This window comes from Callorhinchus milii, unplaced genomic scaffold, assembly GCF_018977255.1.
Source record: "Callorhinchus milii isolate IMCB2004 unplaced genomic scaffold, IMCB_Cmil_1.0 Scaffold3, whole genome shotgun sequence".
Classification (NCBI taxonomy): Eukaryota; Metazoa; Chordata; class Chondrichthyes; order Chimaeriformes; family Callorhinchidae; genus Callorhinchus; species Callorhinchus milii.
The window spans coordinates 92239691-92265402 of NW_024704744.1; the positions used below are offsets into that span (position 1 = coordinate 92239691).

The 25712-nt window shown below is 47.0% G+C and overlaps 1 protein-coding gene across 1 annotated transcript in view; it reads left to right on the forward strand.

Annotated features, from left to right (window-relative positions):
- The window catches only part of pak5 (p21 protein (Cdc42/Rac)-activated kinase 5), a 46128-nt gene that overhangs the window by 10401 nt on the left and 10015 nt on the right, over window positions 1–25712 (forward strand). The window contains 3 exon segments of the mRNA XM_007905464.2: window positions 469–692; window positions 19611–19842; window positions 19845–20386. Of these exon segments, the coding sequence (XP_007903655.2) occupies window positions 469–692; window positions 19611–19842; window positions 19845–20386 (998 nt within the window).

Sequence of the window (25712 nt, forward strand, 5' to 3'; positions counted from 1 at the left end):
ATATTCTGTGAAGCGCTTTGAGACGCGATAAGGAACTATATCAAATACAAAGAATATTATTATTATTATTATCGTGTCATCGAGACCTCGTCAAGAGCTTCACTGGACTTTCTGTAACGTGTAGTGACTGTGTATTTTGAACTGGAGCATCAACAACAATAACGACAACACAATTACATATGTGTAGCGCCTTTCACGTCGGGAGGATGTCCCAAGGTGCTGGACAGTCAGAGTTTTGGACTCGAGCTGGGGATCGGGGTTGGGGAGGGTGGAGGGTAGTGGGGGGAAGGAGGGTGATCGAAGGCACGGTCGAAGAGGAGGGTCCTTGAAGGAGGCGAGGGAAGGGGGCGAGACGGAGGGACGGGGGGGTGGAGTTCCAGAGGGTTGGGGCAGAGTGGCGGAAGGAATCAGCCTGGACTGCGAGCTCACATTGTCTCTCTCTCTCTCTCTCTGTCTCCTCTGTGGCAGGTCGCTCGGGATTTCCCAGCATGTTTGGAAAGAAGAAGAAGCGTCTCGAGATCTCGGCACCTTCCAACTTTGAGCATCGCGTCCACACGGGATTTGACCATCACGAGCAGCGCTTCACAGGTCTGCCCAAGCAATGGCAGAGCTTGCTGGCGGACACAGCCAATAGGCCCAAGCCCGTGGTGGACCCCTCCTGCATCACCCCCATACAGCTCGCTCCGATGAAGGTACCAGGGCCACGTTTCTCTTCTCGCTGTGTGCCGTGGCCCTTTGCTTTATAAGCGCTCTGAGACTCTATCCGGCGTGAAGGCCACAATATAAAGGAACGTCGTTGTCGTCGTGTTGTTGTGGCTGCTGTTGTTGCTGTGTTGGAGTTCGGTTATTGTTATCGTAATAATAAATGAGAATAATCCTTGCATTTGATATAGCTCCTTATCAGGTCATTCAGACGTTTCAGATGCGCTTCACAGAGTATATTGTAGTGTGTCATTGACTGGTAATTGAGCGAGCAAAACGCAGCTGCCACAATAGCAGTGACCCACAAACAGCCATGAAGTGAGTGACCAATTGCACCTGGGGGATTTGTTGGCCAGTACAGAATTTAGAATTTAGTATTAAGTTAGAGAGCGATGTAGTCAAATCCAAAGCAAGGGTGTTAAATTTAAATAAAGCTAACTTTGCAGGTATGTGGGAAGAATTGGCTAAAATAGACTGGGGAATTAGATTAATAGATATGACAATAGACCAACAATGGCAAACGTTTAAAGATGCAGTGCATAATTCTCAGCGGTCACTTGTTCCCTTGAGGAATAAGAGTACCACAGGGAAAGCAGTTGATCCGTGGCTAACTAGAGCAGTTAGAGAAAGTATAAAACTAAAAGAAAAGGCCTATAAAACTGCCAAAAAGAGTAGCAAACCTGAGGACTGGGAGTCTTTTATGGACCAACAACGGAAAACCGAAAAGCTCATTAAGAGTGAGAAAATGGATGATGAGGGCAAGACATTAAGGAACTAGGAACATTAAGACATTAGTGCTTGGGCCTCAACTATTTTCTATCTACATCAATGATCTAGATGAGGACATCAAACTTAATATATCCAAATTCGCGGATGACACTAAACCAGGAGGGAGAGTAAACACTGAGGTTGACATTAAAAAAATGCAACGAGATATAGATAGTCGAGATTCGTGGGCAAATAGGTGGCAGCTGAAGTATAATGTCGGGAAGTGTGAGGTCATCCACCGAGGTGGCAAAAACAGTAGAGCAGGTGATTTTTTAGAAAGGGAGAGACAAGATAATGTTAGCGTTCAGAGGGACTTGGGTGTCCTTGTACACCAGTCACAAAAAGTTAGTTTGCAGATACAGCAAGCAGATAGGAAGGCTAAAGAGATATTGGCATTTGTTACAAAAGGGTTAGAATATAAGAGTAGGGAAGTCTTGCTGCAACTGTATATGGCCCTGGTGAGACCGCACCTAAACTATTGTGTGCAGTTTTGGTCTCCTTATTTAAGAAAGGATGTACTCGCCTTGGAGGGGGTACATCGTAGATTCACGAGGTTGGTAGCTGGGATGAGGGGTTGAGTTATGTGGATAGGTTGTTCAACTTAGGCCTATATTCTCTAGAATATAGAAGAATGAGAGGTGATCTTATAGAAATCTATAAGATTATTAAGAGGCATGACAGAATAGATAGTGGGAGACTTTTTCCCCGGTTTGGAGAAACTATAACCAGGGGTCAGTCTTAAAATTAGGGATAAGCCCTTTCGCACTGAGTTGAGGAAAAACTTCTTCACTCAGAGGGTAGTGAATTTATGGAATTCTCTACCCCAAAGGGCTGTAGATGCTCAGTCCTTGAACATATTCAATACTGAGATTGATAGATTTCTTGTGGATAAAGGGATTAAGGGATATGGGGATAAGGTGGGTAGGTGGTGTTAGAATAGATCAGTCACAATCTTACTGAATAGCGGGGCAGGCTTGAGGGGCCGAATGGCCTACTTCTGCTCCTAATTCTTATGTTCTTATGACACCAAGAGAGAGAATAATATAATAATAATAATAATAATAATAATCCTTGCATTTGATATAGCGCTTTTCACGTCGGGAGGACGTCCCAAAGCGCTTCACAGAACACACTGTAAAGTGAATTGACTGTATATTTGTGGGCGAACGCGGCAGCCAATTGCGCACAGCAATGTCCCACAAACAGCCGTAGATTGAAAATGACCAATTTAATTATTGTTTTGGGTTTTGGAGGGATTATTATTAGGCTCTGTGTGGAGTAAGGAAACTTGCCCAAGGTTTCGCCCTCTGCCTGGAATTGAACTCAGGTCTCTCACTTGCAAAACGAGTGCTCTAACCACTGAGCTACAGGACTCCCATGTCCTTGGGAGAGAGAACCGCAAGAGAAATCTTTAAAGTCCACCTGAACAAGCACAGACAGAACCTCAGTTTAAAGTCTCACCCAAAGGACGACACCTATGACAATCCGAGAACTACCCCCCACCCCCCACCCCTCCACCCTTCCACCCACGCAGCACTGCACTAGAGCATCAGCTTAGACTGTATGATTCCCAGTCCCGATGCGGGGTTTGAACCCACAATTTCTGACTCAGAGGCGAGTGCTGCCCACTGCACCAGGCTGACATATGGGACATTGGGATCACTGCGATGACGGAGTGGACACAGCAGCAGCTTACACACCACAGGCTCGCTGGTCTGAATCCCTACTCCCTGCTGAGTGTGCTGTTCTCAGCCAGGGTTGCCTGGGGAGGCTAAACCAGCCCAGGGGTCACTCTCTGTCTATGTGTGTGTGTCTGTGTGCATGTCTGTGTGTATCTGTGTGCGTGCATTTGTGTCTGTGTATGTATCTGTGTGTGTTTGTGTATGTATGTATGTATGCGCATGTGTAAGTGTTTTATGTGTGCGAGTGTGTATGTGTGTGTCTGTGCATCTGTGTGTGTGAGTGTGTTTGTGTATGTGTGCATCTGTGTGTGTGTGTGTACCTGTCTGTGTATATGTGTATGTGTGTGTGTGTCTGTGTGTGACAGTCGAGCAGGGAGAGGTCAGGCTCTCCACAGTCAAATGACAAGCTGACACTCACAGCTCAGGCTCCACACGTGGACAATGGCTACTGTTCAGGTGGACATTAAAGATCCAGCGGCGCTATTGAAAAGAGAAGGGAGTTTCTCTCCTCTCTCACCCGGTGTCTGGCCGACAATCCCCCAGATTAAATCAGTCACTCACCGCATGGCTGTTTATGGGTTGTTGCTGTGCGCCAATCGGCTTCACCCCATAAAATAAACAGTCGCTACACTTTACAGTAAATCCTGTGAAGCGCTTTGAGACATCTTCCCAATGTGATAGGCTCTTTATCAATTGAAAGTTATTTTAATTGTTTTTGTTATTGTTGTTGTTATTATTAAATTGTCCGATGGAGCTGGAGCTGGAACCTAATGCCACCCTCTTTCCTTTAAGTACCTTCTAAAATTGCCCTTTGAAATTGCCCGATCAAAGTAGAAAAGTCACCCGGTCCGGATGGGATGCATCCTAGATTGATGAGAGAAGTTAGGGTGGAAACACACAGTTTGACCACAATCTTTCAATCCTCCTTGGATAGGGGAGTGGTGCCTGAGACTGGAGGGTTGCTAATGTTACACCCCTATTCAAAAAAGGAGAGGGATAAACCTGATAACTACAGGCCAGCCAACCTAACGTCAGTGGTGGGGAAACTTCTAGAGACCATAATCTTGGAGAAAATTAATTTTCACTTGTAAAAACACAGGTTAATAAAGGTTAGCTAACATGGATTTGTTAAACAATAAATAATAATAATCCTTGCATTTGATGCAGCACCTTATCATGTCTTCGAGACTTCTCAAAGCGCTTCACAGAATATACTGTAAAGTGAATTGACTGTGTATTTTGTGGCAACCAATTCCGTACAACAGCGTCCCACAAACAGTCGTGGATTGAAGTGACCAATTTATTATTTTTTTTTGAAGAAATTATTAAAGGCAAATCATGTCTGACTAACTTGATTGAGTTATTCGATGAAGTAACAGAGAGTTAAGATAGTCCAGTTGATGTTTTGTATATGGACTTTCAAAGGAATTTGATGAAGTGCCACATAATAGACTTGTTAACAAAATTGAATCCCAAGGGATTAAAGGAAGAACAGCAACAACAACAAAATTATATTTGTAAAGCGTTTTTCATGTCGGGAGGACGTCCAAGGCGCTGGACAGACAGAGTTATGGACCTGAGCTGTGGGTCGGGGTCGGGGAGGGTGGAGGGCAGGGGGGGAAGCAGGGAGATCGAAAGCACGGTGGAAGAGGAGGGTCTTGAGATGGGTTTTGAAGGTGGCAAGGGAGGCGGACAGACTGCGGGATGGTGTTCCAGAGGGTGGGTGCAGAGTGGTGGAAGGCCTGCCCGCCAATAGTGGGCGAGTAAGGTGGGGGGCCATGAAGCAGGCTGGAGCCCACGGAGCGGAGGGAGCGAGCAGGATGGTAGGGGTTTGGGAGGTCACAGAGGTCGGGGAGAGCAAGACCGTGGATGGCTTTGAAGTGAGGACCAGGATCTCGAACTGTATTCTCTGTGATGGGAAGCCAGTGGAGTTGGGCAAGGATGGGGGGGTTGCGGAGCCTAGTGCGGGAGAGGATACGGGCTGCGGAGTTCTGGATTATCTGCAGCCTATGGAGGGAGGAATTGGGGAGGCCGACAGGCAATGAGTTTGCATAGTCGAGCCTCGATGCAATGAAAGCATGTATGAGGGTTTCGACGGCCTGCAGTGAGCCAGTGGCGGAGCTGAGAACAGTGGCAGCATGGATCCCAAATTGGCTGGGAGACAAAAAGAAAAGGGTAGCGATGAACAGTTGTTTTTCAGTCTGGAGGGAGGTATATAGTGGTGTCCCCCAGGGGTCAGTATTAGGACCACTGCTCTTTTTAATATATATTAATGACCTGGACTTGGGTATAGAGAGCAACATTTTAAAGTTTGCAGATGACACAAAACTTGAAAAACGTAATAAACAATGAGGAGCATAGTAGCAGACTGCAGGAGGATATAGATAGGCTGGTGAAATGGGCAGACATGTGGCAGATGGAATTTAATGCAGAGAAGCATAAAGTGATGCATTTTGGAAGGAGGAATGAGAAGAGGCAATATAAGATAAATGGTACAATTTTAAAAGGGATTCAGGAACAGAGAGACCTGGGGGTTCACATACATAAATCTTTGAAGGTGGCAGGACAAGTTGACAAAGCTGTCAATAAAGCACATGGGATCCTTGGTTTTATAAACAGAGGCATAGAATACAAAAGCAAGGAAGTTATATTGAACCTTTACAAATCACTGGTTAGGTCTCAGTAGGAGTATTATTTCCAATTCTGGGCACCACACGTTAGGAAGGACGTCAGAGCCTTGGACAGGGTGCAGAGAAGATTTACAAGAATGATGCCAGGGCTGAGGAACTACAATTATGTGGAGAGAAGTTCTCCTTACAGCAGAGATGGTTGAGTGGAGATTTAATATATACGTAAATAAGGAGAAACTTTCCTCTGGCGGGTGGATCGGTAACCAGAGGACACAGATTCAAGATAATTGGCAAAAGAACCAGAGGGAAGATGAGGAAACATCGTTTTACCCAGAGAGTTGTTACAGTCTGGAATGCACTGCCTGAAAGGGTGAAAGATTTAATAGTAGCTTTCAAAAGGGAATTGGATAAGTACTTAAAAAGGAAAAAATTGCAGGGCTATGGGGTAAGAGCGGGGGAGTGGGACTAGTTGGTAGTTCTTTCAAAGAGCCCGCACAGGCACGATGGGCTGAATGGCCTCCTTCTGTGCTATAGGATTTTATGGTTGCATGAAATCTTGTTGTGGTATCAACTTCAATAATTACCAGTGGAGAAACATTCTGATATACCAGTGCTTGCTCTACGTGCATACACTGTGAATGCTATTGTCTAAGAAGGAAATGTGTAAATCTATTTGGTTACTTCAAGCACTGAACTATTTGATGTTTGAGTTTGTCACGACTCACATTTACGCAGTGCCCTTCACGCCAGTTAGCGTCTCGGAGCGCTGAACTGAATGCCTCAAAAAGTATTTCATAGGATTAAGTGTAGTGACTGTGTATTTTGTGGGTGAAAGCAGCAGCCAATTTGCTCACAGAGGTTGGAAGCTAAGCGAGGGAGGAGCGGGAGGGTGAGTCTGTCAAAGAGGTAAGTCTTGAGGCAGGATTTAAAGATGAATAAAGATGGCAGGGTGGAGGGGTAGAGGAGGAGGGGTAGAGGCATGGCGTACCAGAGGGAGTGACTGAAGGCACGGCCACTGATGTTGTTAAGGAGGGTACGAGGGGTACACAGCAGGTCTGTGTTGCTGAACATAGTTGGTGAGCACATTAGTGGTTGAGTGACTGAGAAATCCGATGTATTAAAGAGAATTATTCTGATGTAGGGAAGGCGCTGTTGGAATTCCTGTATTACTGTACGGGTGTCAGCCTGGCTCAGTGGTAGCACTCTCGCCTCTGAGTCAGAAGGTTGTGGGTTCAAGCCCTCTCGTCAGCGCTTGGAATCATATAGTCTAAGCAGTCCCTCCAGTGCAGTGGTGGGGGGAGCACTGTATTGTCAGAGGTGCCGTCCTTCTGATGAGGCGTTAAGCCGAGGTTCCGACTGTGTCTGTTCATGTGGATGTTAAAGATCCCGCAAAGCTGTTGGAAAAGAGAAGGGATTTTCTCTCTCAAGGTGTCTTGGACAACAATCTCCCAGATACAATCGTTTACTCACTTCATGGCTGTTTGTGGAACACTGCTGTGCGCAATTGCCTGCCGTGTTTCGTCGACAAAATACACAGTCACTACATTTTGCAGAATATTCAGTGAAGTGCTTTGAGCCGTCTCGAAGACGTGAAAAGGCGCTGTATCCCATGCAAGGATTATTATTGGTATTATTTTACAATGTATTCTGCGAATCGCTTTGAGGCGTCTTAACGATGTGATAAGGCGCCATATCAAATGTAAGGATTATTATTATTATGGAATGTGAGGCTGAGTGAGGCTGACACATGTATGCGGATGACACGCAAATCTACTTTGCCTCCTCCAGTGCCAACACTAGGTCCTATCAGCTTGTCTGGCAGACACCGGGGCCTGGATGAGTGCAAACTTCCTGCAGCTGAATGTGGACAAGACAGAAGCCATACTCCTTGGCTCCTGTCAATGTCTTCACTCTTGCGGATCTGAACTCCTCAAATTCCCTGGGCTCCCCCCTCAGACTCACTGAATCAGTGCTCAACCTAGGCGTCCGGTTCCAGAACCAGCTGTCCTTCCTCCCCCACATTATTTGTTTGAAGACCGGAGAGGGTGCTCTCCGAGCGAGCATTGATTGAGATTTCTCGTGGAGTATAAAGGGCAGATTGCACATCACTGGGGGAGTCTGAGAGTAAATCCATTCAGCGGGCTTCCACAATTCATTATTTTCCTTTGTTCAGCGGCTGACACATACGGAAACCCATCACTGTGCTTCAAAATATCCACACCCAGTTGAGGTTTCCATGCATCCCACCTACACATGGAAATCCCAGAGAGAAATTGTTGGAATGGAATGCGCACTCTCTCTCTGGAGGGACACATCCTGTTTACCTCATTCCGGAAAGTATTAGGCGCAGGTTGGCAAGAGCCAAGTCTCGGGGACCCGAGAGTGAGTGTTGGGGTAACTGCTGGAGTCTAACCAGCTAAAACCACATAGCTTGCCATTGAAAGCACTGTCTGGCAAGCTTTCCCGCTGCTTGTCCAGCTAGGACCACATTACCCACTGGCCCTTTGGCTTGCAGGCTTAACAGGAGCTGAGTGGGAGGATTCCCTACCTTGGTGACTAGTCTACCTTTCCAGGTCCTGCCGATGAGCCAGGCTGGGCTTGTCATCAGCAGTGCCCTGGAGTACTGTGGATCCCCCTGGCTCAGGAACCGGACTAGAGACCATCACAGAGGCCTGGCTCAATTCTGAAATTCCGTTGTTAGGCACGTCACGTTGGGGCCAGTTCAGCTCCCACTTAATGTTTCAGAGACAGTGGAGACAGAGATGGCAGCGCTGTAGAGCTGTTCATTAGATGGCGGACACATCAGTATCTGTGAATAGAAATGTCACAAACGTTTCAAGGCTTATGAATAATAAAACCAGGGTCAGCCTGGACTGTGAGCTCGAAGTCCTCGATGTGTGGGGGCTTGAACACACAACTTTCTGACTTAGAGGATAGAGAGTGTGAGTGACTGAACCAGGTGATTGTTTTAAAATTATCTGTAAAGGTTCACAATTTCCGTCCATGCTCATCGGCATGACCTGGAAGGGTAGACCAGTCCCTGGGGGCAGGGAGTCATCCCACTCAGTCTGGCTCAGCCAGTGTCTCTCTCTCTCTCTCTCTCTCTCGCACTGACGCTGCAACGCAGTGCTGGGAGAGTGCTGCATTGTTGGAGATGCTGTCCTTCAGTCAAACCGAGTTCCCATCTGTGCTGTTCAGGTAGACGTTTGAAGAGAAGGGAGTTATATCCTCTCTAACAATCACAAGATAAAAATATGTCATTCTCTTCATGGCTCTCTCTGTGACCTCCTGAGTAATCCTGGTACACAGCATTGGTATCAGGATCTCGAGAACATCAAGGTGGCTGGCACATCACAAGCTGTCCTGTAAAGGTCCTCCTAACCACACTGAAGGCAGATGTCCACCGGAGAGTTGATGAGGAAATTCTGAGGCTTGGGGGGACAGCTGCTGGAAGGCGTTACCTGAGTCCGAGTTTGTGACACACGTTCGTATGTCCAACGCTGGAACCCACCTTGATTGGGCTGCGGAGAGTCAAACAACTGTTTCTTAAACTCCGCACCTCCAACTGGTGGAACCATTGCTCAGTGGGAAGGGACATGTGCCCGAGCTGCAGACAGGAAGATTGTGGCAATGGTCTCACACATTTCATGCTGAGGTGTGTTGCCCTCTGGAAAGCTCGCAGGGAGTTCCTGGTACCTACATCTACCTAATGAGGCTCAAACCCACGCTTGTCGGATGTCCAATGACCAACTAATGACTATCCTACTTGGGGAGAGGTAAGTGGGGTTTCCTTGGCCCCAAGGTGACGTGCCTGGCAATGGAATGTCAGAATCGAGGCAGCCCTGTGACGGTCTCTATTCTTGTTCTTGATCCAGATGGGTCCGCGGTATTCCAGGGCACTGCTGATGACAGCACAGCCCGGCCTGGCTCATTAGCAGGACCTGGAAGGGCAGACCAGTCCCTGGGGGCAGGGAGTCATCCCACTCAGCGCCTGTTAGCTCCTAACGGATAAGTGGGAAAGCTTGCCAGACAGCAATATCAATGGCAAACTATGTGGTTTTAACTTTTTAGATTCCAGCAGTTACCCCACACACACTCTCGGGTCCCCGAGACTTGGCTCTTGCCAACCTGCGCCTAATACTTTCCGGAATTAGTAAACAGGATATGTCCCTCCAGGGAGAGAGTGCGCATTCCATTCCAACAATCTCTCTCGGGGATTTCCATGTGTAGGTGGGATGCAGGGAAACCTCAGCTTGGATTGGAGACTCTTATGGGGTTCCAAGTGTATCGGACACCAGGCTGAGCGAAGAAATATTGCATTATGCTGCCACCTGGCATTCGTATGGGAGTATTGCTACATAGCATTTTTTCATTCAACCCATTAAGCCTCCTGGAGTATTTGACCAGGGAATTCTGATAAATGCAAAATCCTACACATAGAAGCCAAGTGCAATTACTTCCTGTTTTTCTTTGTCCCAGAGGGTAATTACCGACTGGAACAAGTTACCAGGAAGAGGGGGGCGGGGGGAGGTGTGTGGAGGGGAGTTGAGGCCAGGACAGTGGGACTCATGTAAAAAGCAACTGGATGCTTTGATGGGGGGAACGGTAGGGTGGGTTTGTTCTGAAGGAAGAAGGAGATGAGATGGGCCGAAGGGTCTTCTTCATTCAAACTGACCCTCTAATGTGACGATCTGGTGATCTAGCAGGCATGCAATTGTGTGATGTGAGTGTGTGACACTGTGAATGTGTGACAATATGAATGTGTGACAATGTGAGTTTGTGGCAATGTGATTGCGTGTGTGACACTAGTCTGTGTGTGTGTTTGCTGGATGTAGAGTAACAGTACACAGCCTGACTGGTTTGTTTCTGTCAGAATCTCAATCATGTGCTAAAATGTGTGTTCCACATCAATCCAAGAAAAGTCACTTTAGTTGAGAACATACATTTAATACGACTCATGCAAAGTCTGAGTTGAGGCAAACTTCCATAATTTGTCTGATGTATGACTTACGTAAAGTTATGTAAAAGTCGGATTTTATGTCACTAACAAATACGCAAGTCCTGGAGTGGCTGATGACTTTAAGGCAAGGTTTATGTACCATGTTTATTTGTGTACCATGTTTAACCCATGTTAAAGCTCTGGTAGCCCAATCTTCCCGCATGCAATACAGCACAGAACTGTATCTCGTGCAGAAAACATGTACTGTACAATGAATGGCACAAGCAAAACCGTTCCAAAACAGCTCCTACAATATAAACTTTGGTCAAAACCTTGTCTTCCGTACTTGTTCACTGTTCTGTACTGTATGTGGTGTCCTTCGGCATTGAAGCCGGTAACTGTACATGACGGGTAAGGACTTAGGTCCCCGCGATTGTCTCACACGGAGTACTGCGTACGCTGCTTCAACGCTGGTAAGTGCCCATGTGGTGACGGGTCCCCTTCACTCTCCAGGTGATCAGAAATTCCTCGGCCCCTCTACGTGATCAGCCTCCTCTTTCCTCTCTCAGCTCCCCCACCCCACAGACCCCCCCCCGCACTGAACATATGAGATGGAAGGCGCATTAGATGGACCTAACTTTTTTTTGTCTCGCATTTCTTATGTTCTTATGTGTGTATGAGTGTGTGTGAATTCGTGTGTGTCTGGGTGAGTGTGTGTATGAGTGTGTGTGAATGCGTGTGAGTCTGGGTGTGTGTGTGTATGAGTGTGTGTGAATGTGTGTGTGTCTGGGTGAGTGTGTGTATGAGTGAATTTATGAGTGTGAGAATGTGTGGGTGTGTATGTGTGTGTCTGGGTGAGTGTGTGAGTGTATGAGTGTGTGTGTCTGGGTGAGTGTGTGAGTGTGTACGAGTGTGTGTGTCTGGGTGAGTGTGTACGAGTGTGTGTGTCTGGGTGAGTGTGTACGAGTGTGTGTGTCTGGGTGAGTGTGTGAGTGTATGAGTGTATGTGTCTGGGTGAGTGTGTGTGTCTGGGTGAGTGTGTGAGTGTGTACGAGTGTGTATGTCTGGGTGAGTGTGTACGAGTGTGTGAGTGTGTACGAGTGTGTGTGTCTGGGTGAGTGTGTGAGTGTGTACAAGTGTGTGTGTCTGGGTGAGTGTGTGAGTGTGTATGAGTGTGTGTGTCTGGGTGAGTGTGTACGAGTGTGTGAGTGTGTACGAGTGTGTGTGTCTGGGTGAGTGTGTGAGTGTGTATGAGTGTGTGTGTCTGGGTGAGTGTGTACGAGTGTGTGAGTGTGTACGAGTGTGTGTGTCTGGGTGAGTGTGTGAATGTGTACGAGTGTGTGTGTCTGGGTGAGTGTGTGAGTGTGTACGAGTGTGTGTGTCTGGGTGAGTGTGTGAGTGTGTATGAGTGTGTGTGTCTGGGTGAGTGTGTACGAGTGTGTGTGTCTGGGTGAGTGTGTACGAGTGTGTGTGTCTGGGTGAGTGTGTGAGTGTGTATGAGTGTGTGTGTCTGGGTGAGTGTGTACGAGTGTGTGAGTGTGTACGAGTGTGTGAGTGTGTATGTGTGTGTCTGGGTGAGTGTGTGAGTGTGTACGAGTGTGTGAGTGTGTACGAGTGTGTGAGTGTGTATGCGTGTGCTCACATTCCACTTTGAGTCCTTGCCTTGTAGCAGGTGTGGGGCAAGAGACTGACAGGAGGGGGCAGCAGATCTCAATGTATGAGAGACTGGGCTGGAGTGTGACCGCGATTAATTGTATATCGGGTCGTGCTGACGCGATGCTGTTTCCCCCCAATGAGACCAGACTTGCTGGAGTTTTGTTCTTATTTGGGATTGTTCATTAAATGACAGTTTAGTTACAGAGAGGACTTATTAACGGTATAAATACTCAGGGGTTTGGAATGAGATTCCTCAACAAGAACAATCCCGTCGCTCTGCGTTTCCTTATCGTAAGACAAACAAACCATTAAAAATCCCAGTCTGTGAATCTGATTGATGGCAGCGTAAATCTGATGAATACTAATAATAATAATGATCCTTGCATTTGATAGAGAGCCTTATCACGTCTTCGAGGAGTCTCAAAGCGCTTCACAGAATATACTGTAAAGTGAGTTGGCTGTCTATTTTGTGGGCGAAACGCGGCAGCCAATGGAGCACAGCAGTGTCCCACAAACAGTCGTGGATTGAGTGACCAAATCTTTATTTATTTATTTATTTATTTAGAAGCGAGTATTACCCCCAGAAAAATGATCCCCCTCTTCCTTGCTCTTTCCTTCGCGCCCCCACCCCTCGCCCTCCCCTTCTCCCCTTGCCCTCGCTCTTTCCTTCCCCACTCCTCGTCGACCCCCTCTCCCCTCGCCCTCGCTCTTCCCTTCCCTTCCCCACTCCTCGTCGACCCCCTCTCCCCTCGCCCTCACTCTTTCCTTCCCTTCCCCACCCCTTCGCCTCCCCCTCTCCCCTCGCCCTTACCCTCGTACTTTCTGCTGAAGCTTCAGAAATCCCTTGTAATTGGGAGTCACGCGGCTGATTGATGAGTAGGAATCTCTGGCATAGAGAAAGAGAGAGAGAGAGACGGGGATTTGTGGCTGTGACTGAGCTGCGGGACATGTGGCGGCTGCATCTCCGCACCCACATGATTGATTACACTAATCCTTAAGTTTCACCTCATCGCAAAGGGCTTCACAGGATTTTTTTACTCTAAAATACAGCGAGTGCCTGTTTTATAAGGGAACGCAGCAGTTGTTAGTCGATTGGCGGATCGCTTTTCCGGGGATAATAATCCTTCAAAACAAAAAAAAGTGATCACTCAATCCACGGCTGTTCGTGGGACGCTGCTGTGCGCAATTGGCTGCAAGGTTTTGCCACAAAACATGTAGTCAATCCACTCAACGGTGTATTCTATGAAGCGCTTTGAGATGTCTCGAAGATGGTAATAAAAAAATAATAATAGTAATCATTGAATTTGATACAGCTCCTTATCATGTCTTCGAGATGTCTCCAAACGCCTGTGATAAGGCTCTGTATCAAATGCAAGGATTATTATTATTATTATTATTATTATTATTGTGCAAGGTGCTATTAAAAATGAGCTCACGTTATATAAATCTGCTGCGGGCACAGAAAACTCCCCAGGACCTGGGCTGAGCCTGGCCTGAGCACGGCACAGGGGAATGTTGAGTGACGATGGTGGATGGGAGCAGATGGTCTCATCCCATGTTCTCTGTAGTCAGTCATGCTTCACTGCCGGGGGATCAAATCCCATTCCGCAATCTGTCGATCTCCCCCCACCCCCCCCACCGCCACACACACACACAGACACACCTTTCCTCTTCAGGATTTGGCACTGAATTAGACTTCCACGAAATTCCTCTAACCGGGGCTGGTGTAAATCCATTAATAAATCTTATAAAAATAATAATAATAATGATGTGCTCACCCAATTCCCCAACTGTTCGAGGGACAGCATTTCACTTTTTCGCCCACAAAACATACAGTCAATTCACTTTACAGCATATTCTGTGCAGCGCTTTGAGACGTCGCAAAGACATGATAAGGTGCTATATCCATCCATCTTTGACCGAGCTTTCCATCATCTTTCCCATTCCCCCATCCCTCGTCTCCCGCCCTCGGATCAGCCAGCTCTGACACTTAACAATATAACCCTCAACGTTTAAGCCACTGGATACGTATAAACTGTTTTGTATTTAGATTTGTTGTGATCTATCTTTTTAATCTTTTATTTTCCTATTGTGAAAAATTATATGTAGATATTTACGTATGACTTATATATATAATATATATAAAGTATGGATCAATATTCGGAATCCCCATTTTGCCCTGAACCAGCTCTCAGGGCAAACCTAAATCAGCTCTCACTGTTCTTTCTGATCATTTTTTAATCCAAATGAGTGAGCAAGAGACACAGAATTAAACACTGTGACATTCTGAGCCCTGTTATGAGTTAGAAAGTTGTGGGTTCAAGCCCCACATAGGGGACTTTGAGCTCACAGTCCAGACTGACCCTCCAGCACTGCATTGTCAGAAGTAATGTCCTTTGGATAAGACGTTAAACCGAGGTCCCGCCTGTGCCTGTTCAGATGGACGTTAAAGATCCTGCGGCACTATTCGAAAAGGGAAGGGAGTTTTTCTCTCCCGGTGTCCTGGCTGATGCTATGATGGGAGGACAGTAGGGCAGATATGATGAAAGGATGAGATTAAGTGGGCTGAAGGGTTCTTCTTTATCTGAACCGGTCTTGTGAAAAATGGGCTGAAGTATTTCCTGCCGTCCCTTTCATTTCTATTCATTGGGTTCCCATTTCTAAAGGAAAGGAGCTTCTACAGTGAACACTTGTATTCAATCTCTGCTTCAGTATTCCACCCTAATCCCAACAACAACAACAACAACTTGCATTCATTAATCGTTCTTCAATCGGTACAGTGTCTCGGAGCACTTAACCCTCCAGAACAAGCCCAGATGTACCAGCAACACAGCAATTTTATACACTGACCCCTAACCCATACTCCAATATTCCAAGATGGTTTGTGGAGTATGGTTGATCGCGGTGATTGGTCTCCGTGTGTGTCAGACACCCGGCTGATGACGGTGATGGGTTTGCGTGTGTGTCAGACGCTCGACTGATCACGATGATGGGTTTGCGTGTGCGTCAGACAATCTGAACAAAAAATCTCCATCAGTGATTTGCGTGGCACCACACGCTTCAATTGAATGCGTCTTAACTAACAGCCGTCTGGACAAACCACCTGAGGGTTAATTGGGAAACAATTGTAAGTAATGGCCACTAGCAGTTTAACAGTGTGCCTCTTTGTTGGCATGAATAATGCTACAGAAAAGAAAACTATCGAGAAGTTTATAAAAATGATTCAAGGATGAAAGGTTGCTTCGTTATCAGGTGGCCTGGGCTGGACCATCCTGGGAAATGTAATAATTAATGCAATAATAACAATAATAATAATTAATCCTTACATTTCGAATCAGAGAATTTTACAGCACAGAAGGAAACCATTTAGCCCACTGTGCCTGTGCTGACTCTTTGAGCCACCAACTAGTCCCACTCCTCAGCTCTTAGATTTCATGTCGGACGGACATATGTCTAAAAGCGCATCCGGGATCCCAGCAGCAGGATTCACTGTGAGGTGTAGTAGGTGTGACTGTGTAGTGTTTAGGTGAAGGCAGGAACAAATCTGCACCAATTGCCGCTCAGCAGTTAGGAACAGAGAACAGAAAGGAGCAGAAATGTGACGTGGAGGTCATATCTGTGTTCACAATAACACCTGGAACACAGCGTTCGTGCACTTATTCAGAATCTCACATGTACGCCCACAAGACATAGCGTCAATTCACTTTACAGTCCATTCTGTGAAGCGCTTTGAGACTTTGAAGACGTGATAAGGCGCTATATCAAATGCAAGGATTAATATTATTATTATAACAACAGGGCATCCCAGAATACGAGGCTGTGTGTGTTAATTACAGGACAATCCCAGTACAATGAGGCTAATACGTGTTAATTAATGACCCCAGTTTAACATATAACATGGCAGGCCAGAGCATTTCTTTTGCTCAGCCGGGTGTCTGACACACGTGGAAACCCATCACCGTGCTCAAGGTATCCAAGCCAAGCTGAGAATTCCATGCATCTCATCTGCACATGGAAATCCCAGAGATAGATTGTTGGAATGTGCACTTTCTCCTTGGAGGGACACATCCTGCTTACCTAATTCCAGAGAGTATTAGGTACAGGTTGGTCTCCTGTGCAATATAATGGAGGAGGGTATGTATTACCTGTTATTATTATTTTTGGTTATGTGGAGCGATGGTAAGTCCTGTAGAGTGGTTGAGGGAAGATTTAATAGAAGTGTGAAAAATTATAAGGGGTCTTGATAGAGTAGACAGGGAGAAACTGTTTCCTCTGGCGGGTGGGTCAGTAGCCAGAGGGCACAGATTTAAGATAATTGGCAAAAGATCCAGAGGAGAGACGAGGAGCCTTTTTTTTTACACAGCGAGTTGTTACGGTCTGCCTGAAACTGCCTGAAAGGTTGGTAAAAACAGATTCAGTAACAACTTTCAAAAGGGAATTGGATAGGGACCTGAAAAGGAAAAATTGCCAAGGTTATGGGGAAAGAGCGGGGGAGTGGAACTGATTGGGTAGCTCTTTTAAAGAGCTGGCACAGGCACGATGGGCCGATTGGCCTCCTTCTGTGCTGTAATATTCTATAATTCTATGATTCTATGTGTTAGGCAGTTAACCTTGTGCTGCACAGTAGATGAGATGAGAGGCATTAAAGGGACAGGGTTATTAATGATGCACTCATGGTTTATCAGGTTAATTCAGCCTCATTCCGCCGCCTGGAGGGATTATTAAGTGATTTCTCACATTTACACCTTATCACCTGAGAGCAGAGCGCTGTGGGAGCAGAGTGAAATATAGCTGCTGTCACTGCCACAACCCCAGCCCTGCTCCCAACGCAGAGGGATGGAAATGAAAGCAGCTACTTGAGACCGTTTGACTTTAATTCATACACAGCGTACAACATGGCCCAACAATTGATTTGTGTAAAACCACAGCGTGTTTGCAAGCGGCGTCTTTGACCTGCGTACTATTAGCATCGCTGAAGGTTCGCTGATGAGTGTAGTTAATAACAATAAAGAGGTTTCGGTGACGGAGCCCTGGGCTGAGGTTGTACTAAAGGCTGCGTGTATACACTGCCTCTTTCGTCAGCTCCATTCCTGAGCACTTCTTTGTCCAGACTCGAGCCGCTGGCTCTGAGAATGTCAATGAGTTTCTCTTCAATACTGGCACAGGAATCATTGAGTCAGTCTCACCCAAGCTCAGTCACTCGGGCTCTTGCCTCTGAGTCAGGAGACTGTGGTTTGATAACCCCCCCCAACCCCACCACGTCGGGGACTTTGAGCTCACAGTCCAGGCTGACCCTCCAGTGCAGTGCTGGGGGTGTGTTGCATTATCAGAGTTGCCGTCCTTCAGGTGAAATGTAAAATCGAGGTCCCGTCTGTGCTTGTTCTGAAACACTCTGTCAACGGTCAGTCTGGGATTTCACCTTGTATTGTATAACGCGATCAGAGTCAGGAGAAGGCACTTGGGGAGAAGTTAATGGTAAATATTAATGGAAATAATAATTAATTAAATTATTCAACTTTCTCCAGTCGAATGTTGACGAGACCAAGGCTCTCCTGCTCAGCATCGTGCTCCGCCACAGTCAAGCACTCCGGGACGCCACCCTGCGTGAGGGGCGAAATATAAATGCAAGTTGTTGTTGTTGTTGTTCGCTCCTATCAGCACCTCCTCACCTCAGGCTCTGATAGCATCAATCTACACAGATGCACTCTCCACCTCACCGAGCCAGTGTAGAACCTGTGTCTTGTTAGACTCTCCACTAACCTTTATACCCCACATCTGTGCCGTACTCTGACCCACTCAGCTTTGCCTCATCTCACCACACTGCCTGTCTCCGCCACTGGCTCTCCCCTACCGACGTGAAAGGCACTGTGTAAAAGTAAATTTGTATTGGTGTCTGATCTCATCGTCAGACAAGCTCGGGCTCTTCTGTCAGAGAAGACGGCTCGGAGGGGACCTCATAGAGGTGTGTAACGTCTTAAATGGGATTGAAAAATCAAACCCAGATCATTAGTTTCAGATGCATCAGGACAGTAGAACAAGAGGACACAGGGTTAGAGCTGTTAAGGGGCAATTTCAGGACAGACACCAGGAAGTGTTTCTTTACCCAGGGGGTAATTAATGAGTGGAACAGGTTACCAGGAAGGGGGGGTTGAGGCCAGGACACGGGGACTCGTTTAAAAAGCAGCTGGATGCTGTGATGGGGTAACATTAGGGTGGGTGTTCTGGAGGGTGGAGATCAGATGGGCCGAAGGGTCTTCTTCAACCGAACCCATCTTGTGAAACAGCAACAACCAGCCCTGGCCGACAATCCCACAGATAAAATCGGTCACTCACTTCATGGCTGTGTATGGGATGCATAACCTGGCTGCCACATTCGCCTACAAAAATATATTACAGTGTGTAAACACTGTGAGGTCCTTTGAGACATCTTGATGACTTGATGAAGTGTTAGGCCAGTTCAGACCACTCTACCCACCAGGTCTTTGTCTGGCAGGGCTGGCCGCTCGGCGGGCACTGGACTGCTCCATGTTCCCCTGCCCTGCCCGTCACACCATTAGCCTGCTTTCAGCCTCTCTGCCTCCACCCTCTGGAAGCCCTATCCCGGAAGCCCTCCGCCTCGCTCCCTCGCCTTCTTCCAGGCCCGTCTCTAGACCCTCCTCTTCGACCGTGCCTTAGGTCATTTTGCTTCCCTCACCCCCTCCTTGCCCTCCACCCTTAATTCCATCCACCCCCCAACTCGGGTGCAAATCTATCACTGTCCAGAACTTTGGGATGTCCTCCTGACGTGAAGACCTCTGTGTAAATGTTACTTGTTGTTGTTAACGGGAGCTGAGTGTTGACTTTGGTGGGGACATGAACGTTGAAGGGATTCCGCCCACAAAATGCACAAGTCACTACACTTTACGGTGTATCCCATGAAGCGCTTTGAGACAGCTCAACAATGTGATAAGGCGCTATATCACATGCAAGGATTATTATTGTTATTATTTTTATAATTAAAATACTGTCAGGAAACCTTACAACATATCCTGTGAAGCGCTTTGAGACGTTTCACATGAATTAGAATTATTACATAAGAATATTATGAATCCTTGCATTTGATATAGCGTCTTATGTCATTGAGATGATTATTCTTATTATTATCATTATTTATTATTATTTATTATTATTATTAATAATATTTCATGACCTGTTGTGGATGTGGTCACTCACTCCCCTGCTCTCTCCACTCAGACCATAGTGAGGGGAGCCCGTGTATGGAAGGACACCTCGCTGAACGGTTTGCTGGAGGAGTTCAACGACATCTCGGTGACCAGGTCAAACTCTCTGCGTCGAGAGAGCCCGCCTGCCCCGCCCCAGCCCAGCCCGGCCGACGGACTCTTCAGCCCCGAGATCAACGGTTACGGCCAGCATTACCTCCGATACTCCTGCGACGCTGAACCCCCCAGAGATTTCTCCTGCGAGAGGGCCGAGAGAAGGGGTTGCGGGCGGGGGAGTGGGACAGGTATCACACGCACGGCAAAGGCGCTCAGCTGAACGGCCAAGATTCGGGTCGCTATCACCCGCTGGATGCCTACTGCTTGGAGGGGGCTGCCCCCCGCTTCCCCCCGGATTACTTCACCCGCATGGTGGCCAACATCCGCTCGGCCGATTACAGCGGCTCCGCCAACTGGGACTTCCCCCGAACCCAGACCTCGCCCCCGGACCCCCACAGACCCCCGCCTAGCCCCCGCTCCAGAGTCTCCGCCGGCCACAGGGAGCCCACCAGGGAGAGAGAGCGGGGGGACTGGGGCCAGGAGCCCGAGAGGCGTCCCAAGTCCTCCTACGTGGTGCCCACCAGCCCCCAGCCCACCATGAGGCAGAGGTCAAAGTCCGGCTCCGGCCTGCAGGAGCCCAGCCTGCCTCACCCCACAGAAGCCTTCACCTCCACCCTCCCCACCGGCCATTCCTACAGCTCCTACACCTACCCCAGGCTGTCTGAGTCAGCCACCATAGCCTGCAACCCCAAGGTAAACTCTGCTTCTGTGTGTCTGTCCCTGTGTCTGTCGCTGTGTCTGCCCATGTGTCCACCCACTAATCCATCCAGCTCAGACTATGTCAGTTTGGGTCACTCACTCACTCACTCTCACTTCTGTGTCAGCAGGTTGTGGGTTCAAGCCCCACGTCAGGGACTTTGAGCTCATAGTCCAGGCTGACTCTCCAGTGCAGTGCTGGGGGGGAAACGCTGCATTTCAGAGGTGACGTCCTTCGGGTGAGACGTTAAACCGAGGCCCCGTCTGTGCCTGTTCAGGTGGACATTAAAGATCATCTCCTCTGCTCTCTCCCTGGGCCCTCAGAGAGCCCACTGACTATCCTTTCCTGTGTGAGTCCCTCACTCACGCCTGTCAGTACAGCTGTGACCTGAACAGCACCAAGACTGCTCACAGTGCTCTTTTCTTGCTGATTAGTATTGTTTCTCTCTTCTCTCTCTCTCTGTCTGTCTGTCTTTTTCTCTCCCTCTCTCTCTCTCTCGCTGTCTCTCTCTGTCTCTATACATGTCGAGCTATATTACTATAGGAATCTATCCACTACAAGGAACATTACCTTGAAATGGCAACAATGGTGGTTTGTGGGACGTTGCTGTGCACAAATTGGCTGCTGTGTTCACCTACAAAACGCACAGTCACTGCATTTTACAGACATGAAAGATGCTGTATCAATTCCAAGATTTCTTAAATTATAATAATCTTTGTGGGTCCACAGTATTCCAGGGCACTGCTGATGACAGCACAGCTCAGCCTGGCTCATCGGCAGGACCTGGAAAGGCAGACCAGGGAGTCATCCCACTCAGCTCCTGTTAACCCTGCAAGTCAAAACCTTAACCTGTAGCTCAATGCTTAGAGCACTCGCTTTGCAAGCGAGACACCCGGGTTCAATTCCAGGCAGAGGGCGAAACCTTGGGCAAGTTTCCTTACTCCACACAGAGCCTAATAATAATCCCTCCAAAACCAAAACCAATAATAAATTGGTCATTTTCAATCTACGACTGTTTGTGGGACACTGCTTTACGCAATTTGCTGCCGCGTTTCACCCACAAATATGCAGTCAATTCGCTTTACAGTCTATTCTGTGAAGCGCTTTGAGATGTCAAGAAGACGTGAAAAGCGCTATATCAAATGGAAGGATTATTATTATTATTAACTGGACACGCAGCAGGAAAGCTTGCCGGGCAAACTCAGTGGTTTTAGCTGGTTAGCTTCCAACAATTACCCCAATGCACACTCTGGGGTCCTCAAGCCTTGGCATGATGCGTTTCTGTGTGTGTCAGACACTCGGCTGATCACAGTGATGAGTTTCCATGTGTGTCAGACACTCGGCTGATCACAGTGATGAGTTTCCATGTGTGTCAGACACTCGGCTGATCACAGTGATGAGTTTCCATGTGTGTCACTCCATCCCTCTCAGCTTCCACCCCCAGCTCAGGTGACAAGCCACTATTGTTAAGCACCCTGTGATGTCTTTCTAGCGTGAAAGACAATGTATAAATGTAAACCTGTATTGTATTATAACGTAGCTTTGTGCAAATTGGCTGTCGCTTTCGTTGCGAACGCAGTTTATCCTGTGAAGCGCTTTGAGACATCCTCCTGATGTGCAAGGAAGGTGCTGTATGGAATAACACCGATCCTTTTATGAACCAGCCTCTTTCCTCCGAGGGCAATATCCCTCCTCCTCATGCACTATTTCACCACAATGACCTCTGAAACGTCTCACGTTAATAATAATAATCCTAATCACCTCATTGAGACGTCTCAAAGCGCTTCACAGAATATACTGTAAAGTGCAGTGACCAAACATGGCAGCCAGTTGCACACAGCAGTGTCCCACAAACAGTTGTGGATTGATTGCTCTGGGACGCTGCCCTGCGTGAAACGGGCGCTATATAAAAGCAAGTTGTCTTTGTTGTTGTTGTGGATTGAGGGACCAAATTTTAAGTTGCTACACTACAAATGACAGCAAAGTGAAAGTGTTTGGAAGCTCCGGAAATAGCAGCCACAGCCGCAGACGCAGAGAGAGCACTGTAGCCACGACGAACAGGGGAAAGGCATGTATTGGGTACAGTGAATTCATAGCCTCACTGCTGTTCTCGCTCCCAAACAACTCGTGTGACGGATTCTGTGTCAAATTGTAATCTGCACCGTTGACCTGGTCTTGAATGGTGGCTATATTTACAAGCTGTAGAAGTTTTCCTCCAGGAACAGAAACCATTTTCAATGGTGCACAACCTCTATGACCAGGAAATGAGCAATCAGAGAAATCAGAGGACATTTCCCATATAAGTATAAATATATATATATAGAAATGAGTATCATTTTTTTGCCGAGTTTGAAGCTAAGTTTTGTTGCATCAATTTAAAAACAAATAATAACCTGGTCACTCAATCCACGACTGTCTGTGCGACGCTGCTGTGCGCAATTGGCTTCCATGTTTCTCCCAATATAATATACAGTCAACTCACTTTACGGTGTATTCTGTGAAGAGCTTGGCGACGTCTCGAAGACATGATAAGGAGCGATATCAAATACAGGGATTATTATTATTATTAAAAAATAAAATGTCATTGCTTTTGTCACTGTATAATTATTCCACTTTCCCTCTCTTGTAGTTTCTAAATGTGCTCATAATAGACTAGGGTTTTGTGGTGTCTAATGTCATTATTAATAATAATAATCTTTATATTTGATACAATGCCTGATTACATCTTTGAGGTTTCTCAGGATCCATAGGATTTTACGGTGCAGTGTAGTGGTCTGTAATGTGTAGTTTTTGTGGGCGATCACGGCAAGCGCTTTGCATACAGGATTGTCCCACCAACAGCCAGGGAGTGAGTGATCAATTGTACCTGGGAAATTGTTGGCCAGGACACCTGGAGAGAGAGAAACTCCCTTTTCTTTTCCAATAGCACCGCAGGATCTTTAACATCCACCTGAACAGGCACAGACGAGACCTCGGTTTAACGTATCATTTGAAGGGTGGGACCTCTGACAATGCAACACATCCCCCAGCACTGCACTGGAGCTCAAAGTCCTCGATGTGGGGCTTGAACCCACAATCTTCTGACTCAGAGGCGACAGTGCGAGTGACTGAGCCAGGCTCTCAGCTTATTAAAATAAATATGCTTGGGCAAGGCAAATTATGTTTCCTCAATAAAATATTTAATGCTAGTTGTGTACAAACCATTAGTTAGGCTGTAGCTGGAGACTTCAGGAAAGATGTGCAGGGAACACAGAGAAGATTCATAAAAATAATCCCAGGGAGGAGGGGCTACAGTTATGAGAGATTGGAAAAGTTGGATCTATCGGGTTTTTGATGGGTTAAACAGGGAGAAGCTATTTCTACTGGTAATTGGTAAGAGAGACAGTGACTGTCATTAATAATAATAATAAACCTTGCATTTGATATAACGACTTATCATGTCTTCGAAACATCTCAAAGCACTTCACAGAATATACTGTAAAGTGAATTGTATATTTTCTGGGTGAAATGCGACAGCCAATTACGCACAGCAGTGTCCCACAAACAGTCGTGGATTGAAAATGACCAATTTATTATTGTTTTGTTTTTTAAAAAAAGTTTGAAGGGATTATTACCCCTGGAAAAACGATCCACCAATCGACTAACAACTAACTACTTACTGCTTGGTAAACAGAGGCGTGTGGAGTAAGAAAACTTGCCCAATTAGATCACACAATGGGTTTGGATGAAGTAGATCCTTCGGCTCATCTGATCTCCTCCCTCCAGAACACCCACCCTCCCATCCCCCCATCACAGCCTCTGGCCACTTTTTAAATGAGTCCCAGTGTCCTGGCCTCACTCCCCCACCCTCCACCTTCCTGGTAACCTGTTCCAGTCGTTAACTACCTTTTGGGCAAAGAAACACTTCCTGGTGTCTGTCCTGAAATCATAGAATATTACATAAAATAGAATGTTATTAAATTGCCCTTTCAAACTCTAAACTTGTGTCAAAGAATCATAGAATATTACAGCACAGAAGGAGGCCACTCGTGCCTGTGCCGGGTCTTTGGAAGAGCTACCCAATCAGTCCCACTCCCTCGCTCTTTCAGTCCCACTCCCCCAGCCTCTGGAATTCCATCCCCCAGTCACTCCGCCTCGCCCCCACCTTAGCCTCCCTCAAGTCCCGTCTCAAGACCCTCCTCTTCGACCATGCCATCGGCCACCCCCCCTTCCCCTCCCCTCCCTTACCCCCCCCGACCCCAGCTCGGGTCTGAAATGCTGTATTGTCCAGAACCTTGGGACGTCCTCCCGACGTGAAAGGCGCTATACAAATGTAATCTTGTTGTTGTTGTTGTTCTTTCCCCACGGCCTTGCATTTTTTTTCTCTTCAAGGTCATATCAAATTCCCTTTTGAAAGTGGTTACTGAATCTGTTTCCACCAATCTTTCAGGCAGTGCATTCCAGACTGTAACAACTCTGTGTGTAAAAAAAAGTCTCCTCGTCTCCCCTCTGGTTCTTTTGCCAATTATTTTGAATCTTTGCCCTCTGGTTACTGACCCACCCGCCAGTGGAAACAGTTTCTCCCTATCTACTCTATCAAAACCACTCATAATTTTGAACACCTCTATTAAATCGCCCCTCAACCTTCTCTGCTCTAAGGAGAGCATTCCCAGCTTCTCTCGTCTCTCCACATAACTAAAGCCCCTCATCCCTAGTACCATTCTGGTAAATCTCCTCTGTCCTCTTGTTCTACTGTCTCTGTGTGTCATTCATCATCATTCAGTCAGTCATTCACCTCATGGCTGTTTGCGGGATGTTACCGTGCGCTCTTTTTGTCTGTCAGCGAAATGCACAGTCGCTACACTTCACAGTGAAATCCTGGGAGGTGCTTTGAGTCGACCTCCTGATGCGATAAGGCGCTGTTTCAAATGCAAGGATTATTATGTCTGCCTGTTCAGGTGGATGTTAAAGAACCCGTGGCGCTATTAAAAAAGAGAAGGGTTTCTCTCTCCTGGTGTCCTGGCCAACAAATCTCCCAGTTACAATTAGTCATTCACTTCATGGCTGTTTGTGGGGCACTGCTGTGCGCCAATTAGTTGCCCCGTTTCCCTCACAAAACACAGTCAAAAAACCTTGCAGTCAAAAAACGCTTTACAGTATATCATGTGAAGCGCTTTGAGACATCTCGAAGATGCGATAAGGCACGATCAAATGGAAAGATTATTATTAGTATTTTTTACATTGTTACTCTGTTCAGCTGATAGTGAGTGAGCGCGGGGAGGAGGGGCGATGGAAAGGGGCTGAAGCGCAGACCAGACCTAGTTTCCCCCTTGTGCCTGGCGC